This window comes from Zootoca vivipara, chromosome 13 (assembly GCF_963506605.1).
Source record: "Zootoca vivipara chromosome 13, rZooViv1.1, whole genome shotgun sequence".
NCBI classification, from domain to species: Eukaryota; Metazoa; Chordata; class Lepidosauria; order Squamata; family Lacertidae; genus Zootoca; species Zootoca vivipara.
This window is the reverse complement of record NC_083288.1, coordinates 12,769,832-12,790,107: the sequence shown is the minus strand read 5'-3', so window position 1 is coordinate 12,790,107 and position 20,276 is coordinate 12,769,832. Positions and strand designations below refer to the sequence as shown.

The following is a 20,276-nucleotide window of genomic DNA, read 5'->3' as shown; positions in this document are numbered from 1 at the left end:
AAGGCTGGGATCACCTACGTGAGGCAGCAGAGGCCATTTGTGCTCTTGTTCCCACAAACCAGGTGCTAAAAAGGACGAAGGTCAACTGAACAGGGTCTGCCTCACCCTGCTGAATAGTAGGGAATGCAAACTAGCAAGCAAAGGCTAAATATGGCTAAATATCTCACACTCTCTAATAAGAAGTACCTGCTGGGTCAGGCAAGTGGCCCATCTAGTCTGGCATCCTGTTTTTTTCAGAGACCAACCAGGGCCCCCCAAGGGAAACCCATAAAGAGGACCTGGTGCAAGGGCACTCTCCCCTCCTGCCGTTTCCAGAAACTGATATTCAGAACATGCTGCCTCTGACAGTGGAGGAAGGACATATCCATACAATTAGAAAGGGACTAAGGAGCTTCGTTAAATATGTGATTATGTCGGCAGACTTTTATATGCACCAAGATGGAAGGACTTGTCGTTATGAACTATGGAGGAATGGTTGTTAAAATTAGTGGACTTAGCCGAGATGGCGAAATCGACCTGTTTAATCAAAGAAAAGTCATTGGAAACCTCTCATAGACGTTTTGCGTGCAAAAGAAAATGAACTAATGACATTTGGGGTTTGAGGATTGAAGATGCGTGATGCTGGTTTATAGAAAGTGGTTTTACTGGGTTTTATGTTGGAGTGACTGAGTTGAATAACATTTATACAGTATGTAGCAAACAGATGGAGAATTGGAAGCTTTCTTTCTTTCTTTCTTTCTTTCTTTCTTTCTTTCTTTCTTTCTTTCTTTCTTTCTTTCTTTCTTTCTTTCTCTCCCCTTCTTCCCTTTATCCCTTTTCTATCTCTCTATCCTCTTTCTTTTCGCTTTGTTTTTACTTAAACATTTTGATAAAAATATAATAGATAATAATCTTTCTATCCCTTTCTGGAAACTCTAATAATAAATTTTATTTTAAAAGAGGAAGAACAGATCCATCAGGGACCGTAGCTACTGATGGCCTGAAATGGCCTCCCCATATTCCTGGAGCTCTCGGCCTACAGCTGTGACAGGGAGCCTGTGGCACTACAGATGTTTCTGGATTCGAACTCCCATCAACCTCCAGCCAACATGGCCAAGGGTCAGGGACGATGGGAGGTGTCCAAGGACTCTGGAGAGTCCTTTGTCTGCTGTGGGGAAGGGAGGGGAATGAAGGCACTTACCTCCAAAGTAATGTCCACCGGGAGCCCCAAGTAAGAGTCTCCCAGACTGTGGGGAGAAGAGAGGAGGTCAGAGTCACAAAACGACAGCCACACAAGACTAGAAGAAACCCTGTAAACAGCTGCCCACCACCCATGAGACCCAGAGGGTGGCATTACAGCTCCACACACACTTCTACAAAACTAGAGAAGTAAACACCTGCCTCTCTATGCCAGGCGGAAAATTGTTTTTTGCTTTGCTCTGCACACCCAAAGACGACTTCTTACACCGAAGCTTGCAGCCAGCATTTTGGCAGCTGGTTGCTTCACAAAAAAAGGCACAGCCTCGATGTGTGTTGAGCAAACCACCTATTTGCGACTCAGAGGTAAAGGTAAAGGGCCTGCTCATATTGCTTTACTGTACTGGCCGAGGGAGCTGGTGTACAGCTTCCGGGTCATGTGGCCAGCATGACTAAGCCGCTTCTGGCGAACCAGAGCAGCGCACAGAAATGCAGTTTACCTTCCCACCGGAGCGCTACCTATTTATCTACTTGCACTTCGTGCTTTCGAACTGCTAGGTTGGCAGGAGCAGGGACCGAGAAACGGGAGCTCACTCTGCCACAGGGATTCGAACCGCTGACCTTCTGATCGGCAAGCCCTAGGGTCTGTGGTTTAACCCACAGCACCACCCGCGTCCCTTGCGACTCAGAAGACATCAGCAATTACCATAGCTGTCAAGTCCCCCATTTTTCGCGGGAAACCCCCGGATTTAAATCCGTTTCCAACTGGTCTCCAGAATTTAAAAATATCCCGTCAATCCCCCGGATTTGCAGCTTCTGCCGCCGCTCCCGGCTGGCTGCTCGCTCACTTAGCTTCGGAAATCGCCTCTGCGCATGCCTGAGCATGCGCAGAAGCGATTTCTAGTGCCCAGACATGCGGACATGGGCAGCCCGGCACCGGAAGTCGTTTCTGTGCATGTCTGGAAATGCGCAGAAGCGACTTCTGATGCCGCTACACCGCTGATCCCTTATTTTCCCTATCCGGAAGTTGACACCTATGGCGATTACCCGTTAACCTAAAACAATAGGCACCATCCTCTTTACAGCTGGTTTCCCTCCCCCCCCCCCCGCCAGCTATGTTGGCAATTCCAGTGATAACTAAAGCCCCATTCACACCTTACATTTAAAGCACTATGGTACCACTTGAAAGAGTCATGGCTTCCCCCAAAGAATTATGGGACTTGGTGTTTGTTGAGGGTGCTGGGAGTTGTTGGAAGACCCCTATTCCCTTCACAGAGCTCCATTTCCCAGAGTTCCCCATGAAGAGGGATTGATTGTTAAGTCACTCTGGAAATTGTGTCTCGGGTGTGGGGAACCGTGCTTCTTGGGCCCATGCCTGTCTCCCCCCCAAAACTCACATCAGAGATAGCAGAGCTGAATCCAACCTCGCAGTAGCGGTGGTCATTTGCTGATTGAAGGCAAAGAAACAGAAAAGCAATGTAAATCAATTGGGTGACAGTGCGGGGAAGATCCCTCACATCAAGGATGGGGAGCCAGCGGCCCTCTGGATGTTGCTGGACTTCAACTCCCATCAGCCCCAGCAAGCATTTCCCGAGGTCAAGAATGAAGGGAATTGTAGTCCAGCGGCCTTTGAAGCCCCACAGGTCCCCCAACCCTGCTTTTCGCACATACTGGGACACCATATCCAAACACCATTCCTCCTTCGACTTTGGACTGGGCTGCCTAAACATGGTCTTCTTACCACATTTATTTTCTTATCACTGGTATTGGTTATGTGCATGCATATTTAACTCAATAAAACATGAATTGTAATCAGAAAACCTAAGTTAAATATACATTCACATCACCAATTACTTATCAACGTTTCATATCAAAATAATTTCATATTATTAATTTAATATAAATAATCTGGCCGTCCTTTTCCATAACATCCCCCCCCTTAATCAAAATTGACATGTTAAGTTGGGCTTATGCGCTTTATTATTAAAATTTGCACAAATGATTTGTAAAACAGTTTTTAACGGTTTATATTCCTGGTGCCGCTGAGGACAAATTTTGCTGGTTGTAGGTAGGAATAATAATAATAATAATAATAATAATAATAATAATAATAATAATAATAATATATTATTTATACCCAGCCCATCTGGCTGGGTTTCCCCAGCCACTTTGGGTGGCTTCCAACAGAAAAATAAAATAATTGATTAAACGTGAAGCTGAGGCTCCAATACTTTGGCCACCTCATGAGAAGAGAAGAATCCTTGGAAAAGACCCTGATGTTGGGAAAGATTGAGGGCACTAGGAGAAGGGGACGACAGAGGACGAGATGGTTGGACAGTGTTCTCGAAGCTACGAACATGAGTTTGACCAAACTGCGGGAGGCAGTGCAAGACAGGAGTGCCTGGCGTGCTATGGTCCATGGGGTCACGAAGAGTCGGACACGACTAAACGACTAAACAACAACAACAACTGATTAAACATTAAAAGCCTCCCTAAAAGGGCTGCCTTCAGATGTCTTCTAAAAATCTGGTAGCTGTTTTTCTCTTTGACATCTGCTGGGAGGGCGTTCCACAGGTGCCACTACTGAGAAGGCCCTCTGCCTGGTTCCCTGCAACTTGGCTTCTCTCAATGAGGGAACTGCCAGAAGACCCTTGAAGCTGGACCTCAGTGTCCGGGCTGAATGATGGGGGTGGGGACGCTCCTTCAGGTATAGTGGGCCAAGGCCATTTAGGGCTTTAAAGGTCAGCACCAACATTGCTGGGAAATGTACTGGGAGCCAATGTAGATCTTTCAAGACCGGTGTTATGTGGTCTCGGCATGAAAGTGGCACTTTCCCTAATGGAAAAGCCTCCACTTGACATTGCTAGGCTCTGGTTTTTCAAAAGGACCCAAACATCTTGCTTCTAGAATGGGGAGGGATTGTCATGACCATTGTGGCTTCAGTGAAGCCACACATGCTGTTTGTTTGCAATTGAGCACGTAGGAGCATGGGGCAAACCCCTCGGCAGCCGTTTACACGAGGCCAGACATGGAATCTGAGCAGACTAGAGTGGTCTGAAAACCCAAGCAAGGGTGCCATTCGTTCAAAGGCAAAGTTTATGGGTGGCAAACATTCTGCACACCCTTCTCCTTAAGGTCTGGAGCTTCGGCCCGCATATTGCACTCACCATATCGTGTCCACTTGTAAAATGATTCCATTTTGATGTTGCGGCATGGAGAGAATTCAACAAAGCGCTGCAGGCCACTTGTGGCTAAGAAGCAGCTGCCCACGGGGGTCTTTGTGGCCTCCTCTCGACCAGAAATGGCATTCCAGTGCTGCAAAGGGGCACAAGCCTGGCGGGGTGAAAAACTGGGGTGAGCAGGATGTTGTATCATTGACAAGCACCCCCCTCCAGGAGGCACAAGCCAGGTAATTGCAGAGGATATGTGGTCGTTTGCCCTACTTTGCAGAGGACTTATATTGAAAAGGCTATCAAAGGACAGTCCGACTTTTGAAGGTTTCCTCTGAAGGGCTGCTTTGTTTAAGGCTGAAAAATATTAAGGAGGGAGAGTAGGGGCCTTTAAGCTGCCCATCAACACTTAACATCTGGGCAGCAGACTGAACAAAGCAGACAGGTTTTTCTGGTCACAAGTCTTCCTCATTATTGTTAGCCGAGGCGCTTAAATAATGCAGACAGCGTCCAGGGAGAAAAGTCTTGTTAACACTGACTAAACTAAGCAAAACTGAATTAAAGAATGGGGCATAATTTGAGGAGAAAGGAACAGAGAGGATTGGTCTTTATTAGGTCAGGCCTCATACGGGCATTGAACCAAATTGCCTCAGAACTAACCAGCCAATCAGAGCATGTGCTCCCTCAGTGGATATCATGCCACTCTGCCTGGTTGCTAAGCTACACCTCCTCCCACCCCTTGGCTAGTTGACTAACTCTTAACATAATTAGCCAGTTTTAACCCTTAGTTTATTAATACGAAGAGCTCTTCTGTTGCTCTTCCAACAATTACTGTATAAGCTGCTTCTAGGCGACCTGTTTATTGAGTATTCTTCCTGATTCTCCTGCACAAAGTTTGTGGGGAGGCTGTACAACATTTAAAGTTTATTGAGCATTCCTTCTGGTTTGTTTGCAGCGAGGCTTGATTTCATTCCACCCCTTTCTGCTTCTGAAGCTTCTCTGAGACGGTCTGTTTATTGTACCCACCACGATGGTGTCTTTCCAGGTGCTCACAGAGGCTCCGAACCATTGTTTAGTCTTGAAGGTTTTCACAACCACACTGTGCAGCTGCTCGACCTCATCACCTGGCCAGCAGCGGCATAGGAGAAGGAAGAGAGGAGTCAGATTTGAAGGCAGAAGCTACTGACCTACCATATCATCCCCCTCAGCCACATGCCATCCATGAGTAGTCAGTCTGACTGCAACTTTGTACACGCAGGAAGGATGCCATTAGCTTTCCCCACATCTCACCAGATGCCCATCTCCAAATAGCTCCTATTTCTCCCAGGCCCACCTCAAGTTCATGACTCAGCCGGGATCTCATCCTCGGCCCCCGAGTTTCTCACCCCCAATTCTCACATGGCTTCCCCACCACAAGCATCATTTTCCATCTCCTTTCGGGATGGACCTTGCAGGGCAAGTTCAGAGTGGTGGCAGTAGCCACACATGTGCAAGACAGGCATGCATGATGCACTGATCTCACAAAAGCTGCGTGAACTGCCCATGCACACCCTCCCTGTACATGACATTGCCTCTATCTGTGATCACAACTCCTACCTGCTCCAGTTTAAACTGAGGTTGCAGTTGCAGATGTTAGCCACATCCACACATACAGTGATTCCATGAAGAGTTTCCTTATGATCTTGGGAGTGGCACACACATGCACATGCCCTGTAAGTGCTACTGATGCTGGCAGTGAGACCAGTGCTTGGAATGTTCAGTTGAGCATCACTGAAATACTTAAAGAAATCTGAAAATGGTTGCCACTTGCCAGGTGAATTAAGTTCATTTTGGGGTAATGACTGCTAGTTCATCTTCATCTTCATTTCTGCTTGGCCACTCCCTTCCATAAAAGGAGGCCTGGACTCTTAGCTTTCATGTAAAAAAGCAAGTCAATCAGAAATCCATTAAGAAAGTTGGATAGCCAAAGCATGGAGGCAACATTCTAAGGCTTATTAGGCAGATACAGAGGCACTGCTCTTGCTAAGGATGCTTAGGCATTTAACACTGCTGCTAAATTATCAGAAGGAAGGAATAGTTACAGGTAGGTAGCCGTGTTGGTCTGCCGTAGTCGAAACAAAATAAAAAAAATCCTTCCAGTAGCACCTTAGAGACCAACTAAGTTTGCCATTGGTATGAGCTTTCGTGTGCATGCGCACTTCTTCAGAAGGAAAGAATGTGAGGCATTTCCTGCATCTTCCGAAACCCTGCTGAACAGATTTGTTCTTTTTTGACAGGAGCAGCTTGCAACCAGAAATACAGGTAAAGAAACTAAGTGAATGATGCCTCGCACCACTGTGGTTGGCACAAATCAAACAAGGTAACCTTTTCTACTACGGAAACACAATTATGGGCAAATCTTCACCTGTTGACGTTTTGAGTGAGACTGCCCATTACTGCTTGTATAGACCCCATGATGACCCCAAAATCATGGGGGAATCACTCACCTTTGGTATCAAACGGAATGGGGGTGCAGGCACTGCCACTAGGTGCCCAGGGGCACAGATAGACAGCACCTGCCTCCGTCACACCAGTCTGCGAGGTGTTGGCCTGTGGGGCCCCAACCACCACGTGCATGCTAGGGTGGAAAAAAAGGTTAGTCTGGGACCGGTAGGATGCAAGGCAAAGGAGCCAGTGACAGGCAGAGCCAACTACAGGTACTCCTCATCCCTGCTGTCAGTTTTCTATCTCGGGCCTTCACCTTCCCTACTAGGGACAGAATCATGTGCCTCATGTGGCAAACCACCAGTTGGAAGAATCTCCCTGCTAGGAATGTTTTACAAGCCTCTGCAGTAGCCCTGGCTGCTCAGCCCAGCTGGACCATGAGGGTCTTGCAGTAGTCCTTTGCTTGGGCGTGTACGTTTACGGAACCACAAATCTAGCTCTAACCCACCAATATTTTTTTTAAAGTAACTGGATGTGTAAATGTCTGATCAAAAAATAACCTGGTTCGACCTCCTGAAACTGAATTTACAGCTCACTTAGTAAAGGCTGCTTTTATTTTGCAAGGAATTAACTGGTTGCCATCAACGTGCACCAGATCTGCTGTATTTAAAAAGTAACACATACCAGCAGCCATTAACAACATTCTGTGGCAGAGATGAGGAACATGTAGCCCTTCTGTTGTTCTGGGACTACAACTCCCATCGTCCCTGACCATTGGTCATGCCAGGTTGCAAACGGTGATTGCCTTACTATAGGAACAAATACTGCTCCTATTGCCTCATCTTGGGCAAACGGATTCAATTTTTCCCAGTTCCTTCATTTTAAGAATGACCTGCCCATCCCTTTTCACCCTTTCCATGCTGCTCCTGATGCATGTTTGAAGACAGGGCATCTCTGGATGAGTGTTGTGCTGTATCCGGGAATAGTGAATTTATTGCGCCCTCTCCCCCCCCCCGTCCAAAATTGACACCCCTGCCCCAGGCCTTTGACTCCTGATGCAGAGCTCTGTAGACCTTGTCTAATATACCATTTAAGTATGAACATCTGCATGATGCCTGCATCCAGTCAAGGTTCAATGGATAAAACCCTCATGCACTGCTGTTGTGCACCTTGCCAGCCAAATAGGCCTTTCCCGAGACATCTGTTGTCATCTTCCAAGTCCCTGTTAGTGCACCATTTCCTCCCGCCATGTTGTGCCATGCCCAGTGCTCTCCTACCTGCCTTTACTGTCCCGGTAGAAATCCAAGGCAAACCCAAAATAGCTTCCGTTGGGCCCAGAGTACACTGTTGGAGAACTTGCATCTAAGTTGAGGGTCCATACTGAGGAACAGAGGAGCAAGAACCCCACCAGACAGCGCAAGAGGGAGGCAAGCAGACCCAAGGAATGACCTCCTCCTGCCATCACCAGCATCTTCTCCCTCTTCTCACTACAAATGCTGGGTGTTTACCCATTAATGCTCTCTCTTCTGTGCTCATAATAGTAACCACCATCATGACACATTTCCTCAAGCTTTTCCTCCCCTGCTGAAGCCTCTTCAGCTGAAGATGATAACATTTATCAGAAGTGTCTCAGGAATTTCCCAACAGGAACTCCCTGGGTGTGTGCAGCAAGAACCACTTGTTTGGCAGCAGTAACAGGCAGGATCAACCATTGACAAGACGGCTCTGGGGAACCACCGCTGTCATTTCCAGGCTAGTGTGCATAAGTATAAGCTGTGGTCTTCCATACATGACTCTCCAACCCCATCTGTCCTTGGGGCAGAGAGATCAGAAACACATGAGCTGAGACAGACCCTCAGGAAGTGCTCTGAAAGCTCCTGTTCCTAGTCTGGAATGCTTTGAGATTAGCTACAGTCACAAAGTTGTAAGGGCAAACGTTTTTACTGGATCCTTCAGGGTTATTAAAGTGCAGTTGTGAGTCAGAGCCGTTTTCAAGCAGCAGGGGGCTCACGTACGTGGAGCTTTGAGAGTTGGGCTCTAGGGAAGTGTTTTCAAAGAGTGGGTGCAATCCAGAAACTTGCAAGAGACCAGTTCAGAACGTACAGTACAGCAAACCCTCCAACCACCATTAAACATCCTGGAATGATTCAACTTTACAGGGCAGGAAGGCTACGAAGACCCAGCTGCAAAGCCTCTTTCCCACTGGATGCAATGGAGCATTCAAGACACCCGATTTTCTATCCCACTCGCATGTAGGAAAGTTTTATCAGCCAAGCACAGTCCTGACCGCAGGGGAAACCAGCACAGACCTTATCAGGAAACATAAGCAAAAGAAACAGCATGGTGGTTGTTTAGAGGGGAAAGTGAGAATGGTCACAGGGGTGAGTTCACCCTTTGAACCAATTTCTTAATTCGCCAGCGGAACTAGGCTCCGTTTGTAATGTTCTCCAATGCACACACTTCCTGGCTTTGCTTCCTGCACTGCGCTACCAGCTATGATGGCACACAGCTCCTATTTCTCGTATACATCAAATTCAGTTGAGGCAATGGAAGTGCTGAACCATTATCTGGGCTCCATAAGGCCAATGAATTAAGGCTCGATCCAGACAAGGTAGAAGTGCCAAGTGTGGTTCTTTTATTCCCAGTGGTATCCACCTGCTGCAGATGGAGTAATCAGATTTGCAGCCCAGGAGTGCTCAATGATTCCACTTTGCCATAGAAGGCTCAGGTGGCTTCCATGGAATGGGCTGCCTTCTACTAGCTGGCAGGCCATTTCAAGCCCTTCTAGGAAGACAGCCTTGCTGCAGTTATCCACTCCTCAAACCTGGGCAAAGCATGTAGTTAGTTCAGGGTAACTTGCTAGTTTGTGAATTTGGACTTGTTGCTGGTGGAATCTCTCACTTGTCCTTAAGCAGCTGCCATGGCTCCTTACCAGTTTCCAGGCTGAATTCAAAATGCAGCTGATGCCCTTCATGCTTGGGATTTGAAGAAGTTTGGAAAGTGCTTGAAAAACTGCCTGATTCTTGTCTCAGCTTCCCTGCCCTGAGCTCAACTTCACAGGCTCTTCTGAAACTGCTACTCCAGTGAAGCAGCAGCAGGCACTCAAGGGCCTTCTTCGTGGTGGCACTCCCGTGTGTGGAACACTCCCCAGGGAAGCTTGCCTGATGCCTGCTACGTCCTCCTGATGGCAAGCAAAAGGCCTCATTTCCCTAAGCTTAATAAGAATAAATCCTGAAATATAAATTGATGCATACTGCATTATTTTGTATTTTATTAAATATTTTTGAACTATGTATTTTTAATTCTTATATTGAAAGGTAAGTGTGTAAGTGTATTTAAAAAAAACGATTTGAGATGGTAAGCAAGAGCGACCATGAGGACAGGAAGATCTTGCCCCACTGCTGGGACACAATTCATCTTAAATACCGGTACCAATGTGCAAATGAGGATTATGTTCTCTGCAACTTAACTCTTTTCCTGCTTCCGAGACCTCAGCTAACACACACAGGGCTACTCCACTGTTACTGAATGTGACGATCCTTTTCCTGCAAGCGTTCAGCGAGGATCAGGAGATGAGGGTTCCAGAATCTCAGACATGGATTTGGGCTGCATCAATTCAATGAGCTAATTGCTCACTTGAACATGGTCCAATCTTGGGAGTGGCAAATTGAGGGAAGATGGATCAAAGCAACAAGGGAATCTTAAAAGGGATGAAGACAGATAGGGATGTTCCCCCCCCCCAGCAATAGAAACATGGTACATGGCATGAAGCTAGGAAGACCAAAGGGAATAAAGGGGATAGGAAGATCAGTCGGTGCTCTGTGCAAATAGTGAATAAATGTGGGGCCATAAACAGGGGTGATGGCAGTGGGAAGAGTCACAACATGAGGACTAACAACGTGAATCTGATCCTTTGGGAAACAAGTACACACACGCTTTCCCCCAAATTACTAGTTTATTAGAAAGTTTATTTTCCTCATTTTTACAGCATGTATATATATTTATATATATACTTTTTATGTGACAAAAGTTAAATATAGCCTGCCGATACTGAAGTAATAGTGCGTTCTCTTTTGTGGTAAGCACTCTTGTGGAAGTCCAGTCTCCTCCTCCCTGCTGGGGTGCTGCGTCTCCCGTCTGAACCTCAAGGGAATGAAGCACTGAGAAATTAATACTGTTACTTCTTGAATTATCTACAGCGACTACCAAGAACCGAGTCCCTTTGTCACAGCAGCAGTTTCCAGTGCTTGCCTCGTTGTAGCCAAGGGTAAGGAAGCTTAAAAGCAGTCCCATAGTCTTGCCATTTCAGGGCAGCAGCCAGCAGTGGTTATTTCTGAATTTCTGAAATGGGAGGCCGCATCTCAGGATATACAAGCAAGTAGTGCCCTTTGGGTCTGGACACGTGTCCCAAAACAGCCACTGCTTTGCAGGATCTCGGCCTCTTTTTGCACTCAGCAAAAGAACCTTGAGATTCCAGGAGCCCCCGCTTTCTAGTTTAATTTGGGGCCACACCCTGGGGAGGTGGTCTTTTCTCTCAAGGGGCAGCTGTGAGGAAAGGGCACCCCATAGAAGAAAACCCCAAGAGGAAGAAAAAAAAGGAAAGGGATTCGGAACGAAAACACACCACTCAAAACCTCTCCAAAACATAAAAAAGGCACATATTTGAAAACAAGGAGCCTTAACACACACACACCCATCCACACCTAGAAGCTATGTTGTTGTTGCAATGACAAGTGGTTGAATCCAGGGAAAATAGCTGGGCTCTTGGGTGTTGTTGTGGGGTTTTTTGTGTGGGTCTCATATATTCCTGTGACCAGAAAGCGACTGTTTGCTTTGCCAAACAAACGGACTGTTTCTCTCAAACTTAAGGGGCCTGGCTACCGACTGAAGCACACAGTGAACGACGCCTCATCTGCCTCACAAACCTGCCTTTTCACAGGAGTTACAAGAGATGTCATTTTACACAGGATGGACTTTGTTAGCTATGGGACAAAGGAGTCCAGGTCACTGCTCCTTTGTTTATTTCCAAATCCTGTGACGTTTTCTCCTATAAAATGAACGTCTTTTTTTAATGGTACATTTTTTAAAAAATGAGCTCAATTAAAATATACATGCTTCAAATCATTTTGTGCCCTAGCCATAACTAGAAGCATTGAACCTTTGACGAGAATTTCCTTCCCAACTACGTTAAAATGTATAGATAACTAAAGCCACCTGAACGGGTACCACTCAAAGAACGGGCTGTAAAAAATGTTATTGCGGTATACTATCAATATGGAACATTTGTCAGAGGAGCTACAAAAAGCAGCATTGACATGTACAGAGTTCAGTGCAATTTCTTAAATTCTTTTTTTTTCTTCTTCTGAAAAAAAACACACACCATAAGTTAATAAGGAACCATCAATATTACAGAGGAAAAAGAGTACAAGTTACAGAGTCATGTTCAGGATGTTCACAGGACTCCAGTACAACATATTGCTTCAAGGAATTGCTCTCTGCTCTCTCAGCAGCGTCGTAAAGGGTGTGTAGGAAGGAGAGCACTGCCAAGCTGGTCTGGGGGGTGGTGGTGGTGGAAACTGGTCACTGAAAAGCAACTTCCCAGTTTGTGGTGCTCAGTGGGGGCTGCTGAACATGGCTCCCCGAATATGAGCTGGAGAGAGGGGAGAGGGCAACAGAGGAGATGGAGCAAGTGCTGAGTGTTTCTTGGTTCTGATGCTCGGGTTAAGCTTTAAGGTGGATTCAAATCATTAACTTTCACGCTTTATACTTGATATTGATGCCCAAATAAGATAGATGTGTATACCCACTTTATTTAGGTCTTCAGAGTGGGTAGTAAATGATTCATAATACGTGAATTGGAAATTAAAAAGGGGTGCATTTGCTAAAGGGCTGCACATCCCTGAAGCAGCGAAGTAGCCACCTCCCCGGGCACACGAGCCCCCTGAATATCCTTACAAGCAAACCAGCAGCAGCACAGCTCTCCCATCTTTCACAGGCCTGTTCCCTTGAGCCTCCCTGCCCCTGCCTAATCCTCCCCCTTCTTGGGCTGTTCTCAGGTCCAGAGACAGCCCCCGCCTTCCCGTAGAACGAGAGAGACTGATGCACACGCACAGAGACAGACAGACATGCCCCTGTCCTCTCTTTTCCCCTAACCCTCCCCTCCCCGATAGAGGCTGCCTCTCTCGTTCCTTCATGTGCCGTGGCTGGGAGGGTGCTGCAAATCCTGTCCTGAGAAAATGGGGTGCAGGAGAGGGTGGAGGTGCAACGCCGTGGCAGCAGCTGTCGCTGGCCGGGGTGCCAGGAGGGTCGGGTAGAGGGCAGCGTGGTGGACGGGATGGAAAGTGAATGGACCCGGGTGGATGGCAGAAGCGGGGATGATATGGATGGGGTGGCTGGCCAGGAAGGTGGCGGGGTGCCCTGGGATGATGGAGTGGGTCAAGTGGGACAAGGAGATGGGGGTCAAGTGGGGCTGAGGGATATGGTGCACTTGAGCAAGAGGCTGAGGGTGAGGGTGGGGGTGGATGCCAATGGCTGCGGCCGCGGCGGCCGCGTGGTGCTGCAGAATGGCGTGCTGCACGGTGGTGATGGAGGTGGCTGCGGCTGCGGCTGGCTGCTGGATGTGGATAGGCTGCAAGGCAGGAGTTGTGGCTGGAGCCAGGGCGGCAGAGGCTGGGAAGGCCTTGACCTGCTTGGCCAGGAGCTGCTGCTGGATGTGCTGCTGGGCAGCCTGCTGGAGCTTGCTGTACTTCTCCATCTCCTCCGGGGTGAAGGTGATGGGCTGGCTTTCCAGTGGCGCCAGGGAAGAGTCTTCGCTGCCTTCCGGCTCCCCGCTGATGCTCGGCTCCGCGCTGTGTGGGACGTAGCTGGGGAAGGGCTCCACTTCGGGGGCCAGGGGCACCATCCTGCCTTCGAGGGAGACGGGCTGAGCGCTGCCGTCCAGAGGCTCGGCAGCTTCGCTTTCCGCGGGGGCAGGGAACGGGTGCGGCACGGGCAGGTCGCCGGATCCAAAGTGTTCTGGGAGGGCTGGCGGCTCCAGGGGCATGGGAGCCATGTCCACGGCCGCTTCTTCTGGCTTTTGATCTCCCAGAAGGCTCTCCTGGGTCTCTATCACCAGAGTTTCATCCAGTGTGGGTTGGCTTGCTGCAGCTGCCTCCCCGACATCGTGGGGGGTTTCGTCGAGCTCAGGCAGCTCCAGCTCCTCCCCGGTCCCCAGTCCTAATCCAGACTCCTCACACTGCTTGGCGTTTGGCTTTCGGACTGTGGGCAGCTTCCCGATCAAGGGAAGGACGGGCTTGTTGCCTAGGGAGGGAGGGAGCTTTGGGCCAAAGTAGCCTTGCGGGGGATCTTTCAGCTTGATCCCAACCTTGTGAGGCCCTGAGGGAGAGTCCTCGCTGCCGCTGGGCTTCTTCTCCACCTTCCTGGACTGAACTTTTTCCAGGAGGAGCTTAGCCGTGGCGGAGTTCTTCTCCTCAGAGCTGCAGTTGCTCCCCAGGCTGGAGTTGCCGCTGTTTTGGGAGAGGCTGGTAGTGGTCCCTGTCGCTTCATCGCCTCTTGCTTCCTCCTTCCTCGTGGGCCCTTCCCCTGGTCTGCCTCTGAAATAGTGGGGGGACTGGGAGCGGTAGATCTTTGAGCGGATAAAGTCTCGCCGTGCGGATCTCCTCTCCCCAAGGCTTTCATGGCCACGTGACCCCTTCCTGGAGACGGACCGCTGGGAGAGGCTCCTGGCACTCCGGCTGCGCTCCCGGCTGTAGCTCCTGCTCCGTTTCCAGCTGTGCCCAGTCCGGCTGCGGCTCCGCCGCTTACACCGGCTGTGGCTACAGCTGCTGCTGCGCGTCCTGCCCCGGCTTCTCGTCCTCGATCTCCCCCTGGTGTGGGTTCGGCTCCGGCTCCGTGATCTGCTCCTGCTCAGGCTGTAGTCGTCTTCCGAAGAAGAGTATTTGTGCCGTTTCGACCTGCGCTTGGAACTGGCGTAGTCAGAATCGTCCTCTGAGTCGTGGGAGCGCTTGGTGTGGCTCCGAGAGCGGTCGCTGTAGTCACTGTAGCTGTCTTCTGAGTAGCTGCGCCGCCGGCTGTACCGGCTGTTGTCAGAGGAGGCATATGAACTCGTTGAGTAGGACCTCTGGGATGACCTTCGGGAGGAATGCCGACGCCCTGACCGGGAGCGGCTTCGGGAACAGTTGCTGCCAGAGTCGTAATCGTCACTGTACTGCGAAGCAGACTTTTGTCGGAAGTGCTTGTGGCAGGAATCCTCGTCGCTCTCGTAGCCACCGCTGCTCTGCCGGCCTCTGTGGCTGGAGTGGGCGGAGGTGGAGGCCCGCCTCTTGGCAGTGGATGATGCCTGCTGCGGGTCCCCTTTGAGTTTTTTGCCACCGTGATCTTGGGAAGAGGTTCCGCCGTCCTCTTTCTTGTTGCTGCTTTCTTCGGTGGAAAGAGACTTCCGCTGAGAGTCTTGAGCACACCACTTTCTTTTCTTGAGGTGGCCAGTTTCGTCGGCCCCTTGCGTCCGCTCCAGCTCCGTGGCAAAGGAAGGCTTGCTCTTTTTGTGTTTGTGTTTCTTCCGCTTCTTGGATTTCTCTTCTGCCAGGTCCCCATCCCTGCTTTTGTCTTCTGCCTCGCCTTTGCGCCTGCGTTTGTGTTTTGTGGACTTCTTGTGCTTCTTCTTCTTCTTGTGCTTGTGGGATTTCCCCACTTTGTCCTTGCGGCCAACAAGGCTGCCTTTGCTGCTGTCTTCTGGCCCCTCACCCTTGCCAGCCGACACAGGATTGGGCTCCTGCTTGCTGCAGGCAGACAGGGACTTGCTCTCCGGCACTGCTGTGGAGGTGCCCGCAGGAGCGCCCACCTCTTTGCTCTTGCTCAGGCTGCCCTCTTCAGCAGACGGCGCTTTCTCCTTGGGAAGGCTGCTTGCAGCTTTCTGTTTCTCCGCCCCTTTAGCTTTAATGTCTTTGTTGCGAGACAGCTTAAAGTCAAAATACAAGGGATTGCAGCTGTACGACACAGAGGGCTCTGCTTTGGTGAAGATCAGCAGTTCTGAAGGCCACTGGAGGGTGGTGCTCTCGTCTTTACTGAGCACGGGGAAGAAAGGTCCTGTCAAATGCTTTGGCCCGTCTGTGCCTTCTTTACTGGTTGACGCAACCTGAGGAAGCTCTTTGGCGACCTCAGACTCTGCAGAACCGCTTCCCTTGAGTGGCTTGCCTTCCTGCCCGCCGGCCTCTTCTGGAGGGTCTTTAACTTCAGTTTTGCTGCCTTTGCTGGAAGGACTCGGTTCCTTCTGGTGGGTGGCACACTCTGCTGCTGTCACCTTCTCACCATTCTTTGCCGCTTTGGGTTTTGGCGAGTTGCTCCGCTTCCTTTCATGTGCCATTTTCTTGCTCATGGCTTCTGCTTCGACTTGCTCTGTGGCTTTCATAAAGAGCAGGAACTGGAAGTTTGGCTTCACCTTGCAGTGAGCAGGCGGGATGTAGTGGTAATACTCTGGCTCTAGTGCTACATTCAGTTTTGACAGGGTGGTGTTTAGACCTTCCTTCTCGTGTGCTTGCTCCTCTTCGTCGCCTTTGCTGTCAGGGCTGTTTGTCCCCTCGACCTCCGCAAATTTCCCCAAGGCTCCAGGATCAGGCTGGGCTTTCTCATCTGCTTTGATTTCGTCATCGGGAGAACTGGACTCATCAACGTGGTCTTTGAAGACGGAGGCAATTGACTCTAGTTTCACTGGGGCTTTTTTGGCAAATGAGAAAGACACGCCTATCTTAAGAGGGTTAACCCCTGAGCTGATGGCTTGCGGTACCTGGACAGGTACCTGCCCAAGCCCGATGTTGCTACTAGTTTGCCCAGTGGCACAAACAAGACCCTTGTCTGTGGTCATACTGGCAACCGGCCCAGGAGCTGGTGAAAAAGAGCAGCAACTGCTGGGAGCTGCTGAATCAACGTCATCCTCTCCTCCTTCCTCATCTACTGCCACAGTAGTCGTTCTAAACATCGGCCCGCTTCCTGGAGCACTGAGGGATTGAAATGGGACAGGGGTAGGGGGTAGGGAGAAACAATAGTTAGATGCTGCTTAACATTAGCATATTCACCTTTTTCTCTTACCCATGCTTATTCAACCTCTCACTAATTTCCTGGAATTGCTTCGAAAGCTAACGGTATGTCCAGGAACAAAGTTTTCATCTACACTTCCACTGTATAATATGTGGAATAATTCATGTGCTCCAACCAGCACACCCATGACAGAATTCAAGTATTTGTGAATTTTTTTTTAAAAAAGGTGTCTTAAGATTCAAGCCTTCCTGGTTATATAGAAAAATCAAGACAAAGCATCACAAGGTTCTGATGCACACAAGTAAGAGCTGCCTCATCCATTTCAGGCCTGAAGCTTTTCCCAACTCAGATCCTGTTCACTAGAGCAGTTAGTTCAATTAAATCTGTCTCCCTCCACTCATAGGACACATACACTGCCCTTCCAAAATATGTTCCTGGTGAAGAGGGTGAATGGAGAATTGAACTTACAGATTGGCCACTGGTGAGCTAACCATTCCACTTTTTTTGGGGGGGGGGGAAGAGGGCATAATAAATTTTGTTCTACAAAAATCTGAAGAACAACTTGCTATCCAGTCCATTAAAAACAGCCTGATTAAAATGGGAAGTCAACTGTATGTTTAACTTAGCTAATTATCTGGCACAAGGAGCCCATCACTTACCATTCAGGTTGCTTCCTCTGCTCAGCCAACTCGTGGAGACGACGGAGGGCTTTCTCCTGCTTCCTCTCATCTTTCCGGGATCTCGAGGAAACATTGCGAGCAAACTCCCTTTGCTTGAGATCCTTCAACCTCTGTAGCAAAGCAAGAGGAAAGGAAAATAGAAGAGAATAAGATGGAACTGTGGGCCTTTTCCTGTTTTGCTAAAGAGTTTCCCAGCTGGACATCCTTAACCCATTCTGCGCCATTTGGCCAGGGGTGGGTAACCAGCAGCTCTCCTAATCTTCTTGGAATTCAGCTCACACCAGCCCCAGCCAGCAAGGCCATCGGGGATGATGGGAGCTGTAATCCAGCAGCATGTGGAGAGCCATAGGTTTCCCACCTGTGCACCAGACAATTTAAAGGCGCTCCCTGAACTCACTGATATAGAGCACATCATTTCCATATAGAAGGTCCCAGATGCAGTCCCTGGCATCTCCAGATAAGAGGGCTTGGAAAGATCTCTGCCCAAGACCCTGAACACTCTAAGCAGACAACACTGAGCTAGATAGTTCAGTGGTCTGACTTAGTAGCAGGCCATATAGTCACAGGGTGGGCTCACTAAAAGTCTCCAAAGAGTAGCCATTTTAGAGTGTAAGCAAGAAGCATTGAGGCACTTCCTAGAAAGGATTAAGAGAGGAAGAAGATACTATATTTAGGTATACAAGAGCAGTAGGGAGGAACAGTTCTATCTCCCTATACAATCCTGGACGCTTAGAATTGCAGGTTCCTTTTCAGAGGAAAACTGGCGGAAAAGGCTTAAGAGCTAAATTTGTTAACAAACCTGGCTGCAAAATCCCAGTGACTAAACAAAGACTGGGAGTGGGGTGTTCTTGCTACAGCAAGCATTTAAACCCATCTGATTGTGACTGGTGACACAGCAATTGTTTTTAGGCTTAAAGGTAAAGGGACCCCTGACCGCTAGGCCGCCGCGGACGACTCTGGGGTTGTGGCACCTATCTCGCTCTATAGGCCGAGAGAGCCGGCGTTTGTCCACAGACAGCTTCCGGGTCATGTGGCCAGCATGACTAAGCCACTTCTGGCGAACCAGAGCAGCGCACGGAAATGCCGTTTGCCTTCCTGCCAGAGCGGTACCTATTTATCTACTTGCACTGTGACATGCTTTTGAACTGCTAGGTGGGACCAAACAACGGGAGCTCACCCTGTCGCGGGGATTCAAACCACCAACCTTCTGATCAGCAAGCCCTAGGCTCTGTGGTTTAAACCAAAGCGCCACCCGCGTCCTGTTTTTTTTTTAAGGCTTAGCATATAATTGTGCTCTTTGCAGCCACAACAGTGTTAGTGGTTTCCCCTCCACAGTAACTTGAGCTACCCGCCCCCTCCCACACACATCCATCCATAACAGAAAGCAGGAAGAAATCAACACGAAGTTTTGCCCCAGCAACCAAATGCATCAGGTAAAAAATACGCCCTTCAAAAGAATCGGCTTATATGGACTTGTCCCTGGCCACAATATGGAAGCTGTGGCTTTGGCACAGAACTCTCAAGTTTTTGCCCCTAGCCCAGAGCAGACTCAAGCCTAGCATTACTCTGCTGAAAATGGACACCACTTTGAATGAGATGAGATGATGCAGGGAGGGGAGGGGATGGGTTTTCCAAAACTAGTAAGACATGGTTGAATGGGGTTATGGTTTCACTGAACTGAGAGTGGAAGAAGAGGAGCGGAATGCATAGCTACGTTCTCAGACATGCACACAGAAAGACAGAGCTACAGACACTAGTAGGAAAAAAAAACTCACTCTTATGATCTGGCCTCCATAATATGCTTTCATTATATCAGTTGACAATATCATATCATGAGTGGGGGGGGGGAGGTAAAAAAAAATACACAAGAGCAGAAGAGAGAGAGAAAGAAAGAAAAAAAGGGCAACCATTACTAACATCAATGCTCAGAATATCTGCAAGCTTATTCTATTGGATATGGAACTGGTTCACAGCTAAGAAGGCACAGAGGAACAGGACTCTCATCGAGTAGGATAATACTAATAACTTTGCCAGGAAAAATAAGCTGGGGTGGGTCACTACATATTCAAACACTGGTTCTACGAGGCTGCCTTGAGCGGAGAAGAGGAGAGAAAACACAAAACAAGTTAAGTATCCCTGGAATGTGAAAGGAGCAGCATTTACAGCTGGGACATGGAATCTGGTGGGGCCCTCCAGATGTTGCTATTAATGGTATTTATGTTAGAACACAATTCCTATCGTTGCTGGCCATGCTGGCTGGGGTTGGATGGAGCTTGGTAGTCAAACAACATCTGACAGGCAATAGGTTGCCCATCCCTGATTTACAGGAAAAGTGAAGCTGGGGGAGAAGCCTTGAGAGAACCAAATAGCTTTCAAGTACATCTATGAAAGTCTAAAATTTCATAAACCGGATCCCTCCATAAAGAACCATTTCCAAGGTTCTATGGAAGCATTTGTGGAACCAGTTTCGTTTTTGAATGAATCCTGCATGAAACACTGGTCTCCTTCAACCACTTGCATGAACCACTCTTGTAATGTTCAGTTGAAAATGTTCAACATAAGGGTGGTTTATAAATAGCATGTGCAAAAACCTCTAAGTGAGTGAGTATGCAAAAAACCTCTAGATTTACCTTCCCCTGTTGCAGCCATGGGTCAAATCCTGTTCATGCCCATCTTAAGAATACACACAGCTGGGAAAACCAAGTCTTCACAAGAATGAACAAAAGCACCAGCAGCGTGGGAAGACAGCACCAAAATTCACAGATCCCCCAGCAGTGGGGAAGCAGCAAGCCCC

The 20,276-nt window shown here is 48.7% G+C and overlaps 2 protein-coding genes across 16 annotated transcripts in view; both read right to left on the bottom strand.

Moving 5' to 3' along the window:
- Positions 1 to 10,556, bottom strand: part of ITGA2B (integrin subunit alpha 2b) — a 42,370-nt gene extending 31,814 nt beyond the window's left edge. The window contains exons 1-6 of the mRNA XM_060282334.1: positions 8,048 to 10,556; positions 6,833 to 6,963; positions 5,373 to 5,470; positions 4,344 to 4,509; positions 2,574 to 2,623; positions 1,181 to 1,226 (exon numbers count right to left, since the gene is read on the bottom strand). Of these exons, the coding sequence (XP_060138317.1) occupies positions 1,181 to 1,226; positions 2,574 to 2,623; positions 4,344 to 4,509; positions 5,373 to 5,470; positions 6,833 to 6,963; positions 8,048 to 8,241 (685 nt within the window). The 5' untranslated portion in view covers positions 8,242 to 10,556. The remainder of the gene's footprint in view (positions 1 to 1,180; positions 1,227 to 2,573; positions 2,624 to 4,343; positions 4,510 to 5,372; positions 5,471 to 6,832; positions 6,964 to 8,047) is intronic.
- Positions 10,557 to 10,706: 150 nt separating this feature from the next.
- The window catches only part of GPATCH8 (G-patch domain containing 8), an 80,874-nt gene continuing 71,304 nt past the window's right edge, over positions 10,707 to 20,276 (bottom strand). For all 15 annotated transcript variants that reach the window (XM_060282325.1, XM_060282328.1, XM_060282327.1 and 12 more), the window contains 2 exons: positions 17,462 to 17,592; positions 10,707 to 16,762 (listed from right to left, as the gene is read on the bottom strand). In XM_060282325.1, the coding sequence (XP_060138308.1) occupies positions 12,961 to 16,762; positions 17,462 to 17,592 (3,933 nt within the window). In that variant the 3' untranslated portion in view covers positions 10,707 to 12,960. The remainder of the gene's footprint in view (positions 16,763 to 17,461; positions 17,593 to 20,276) is intronic.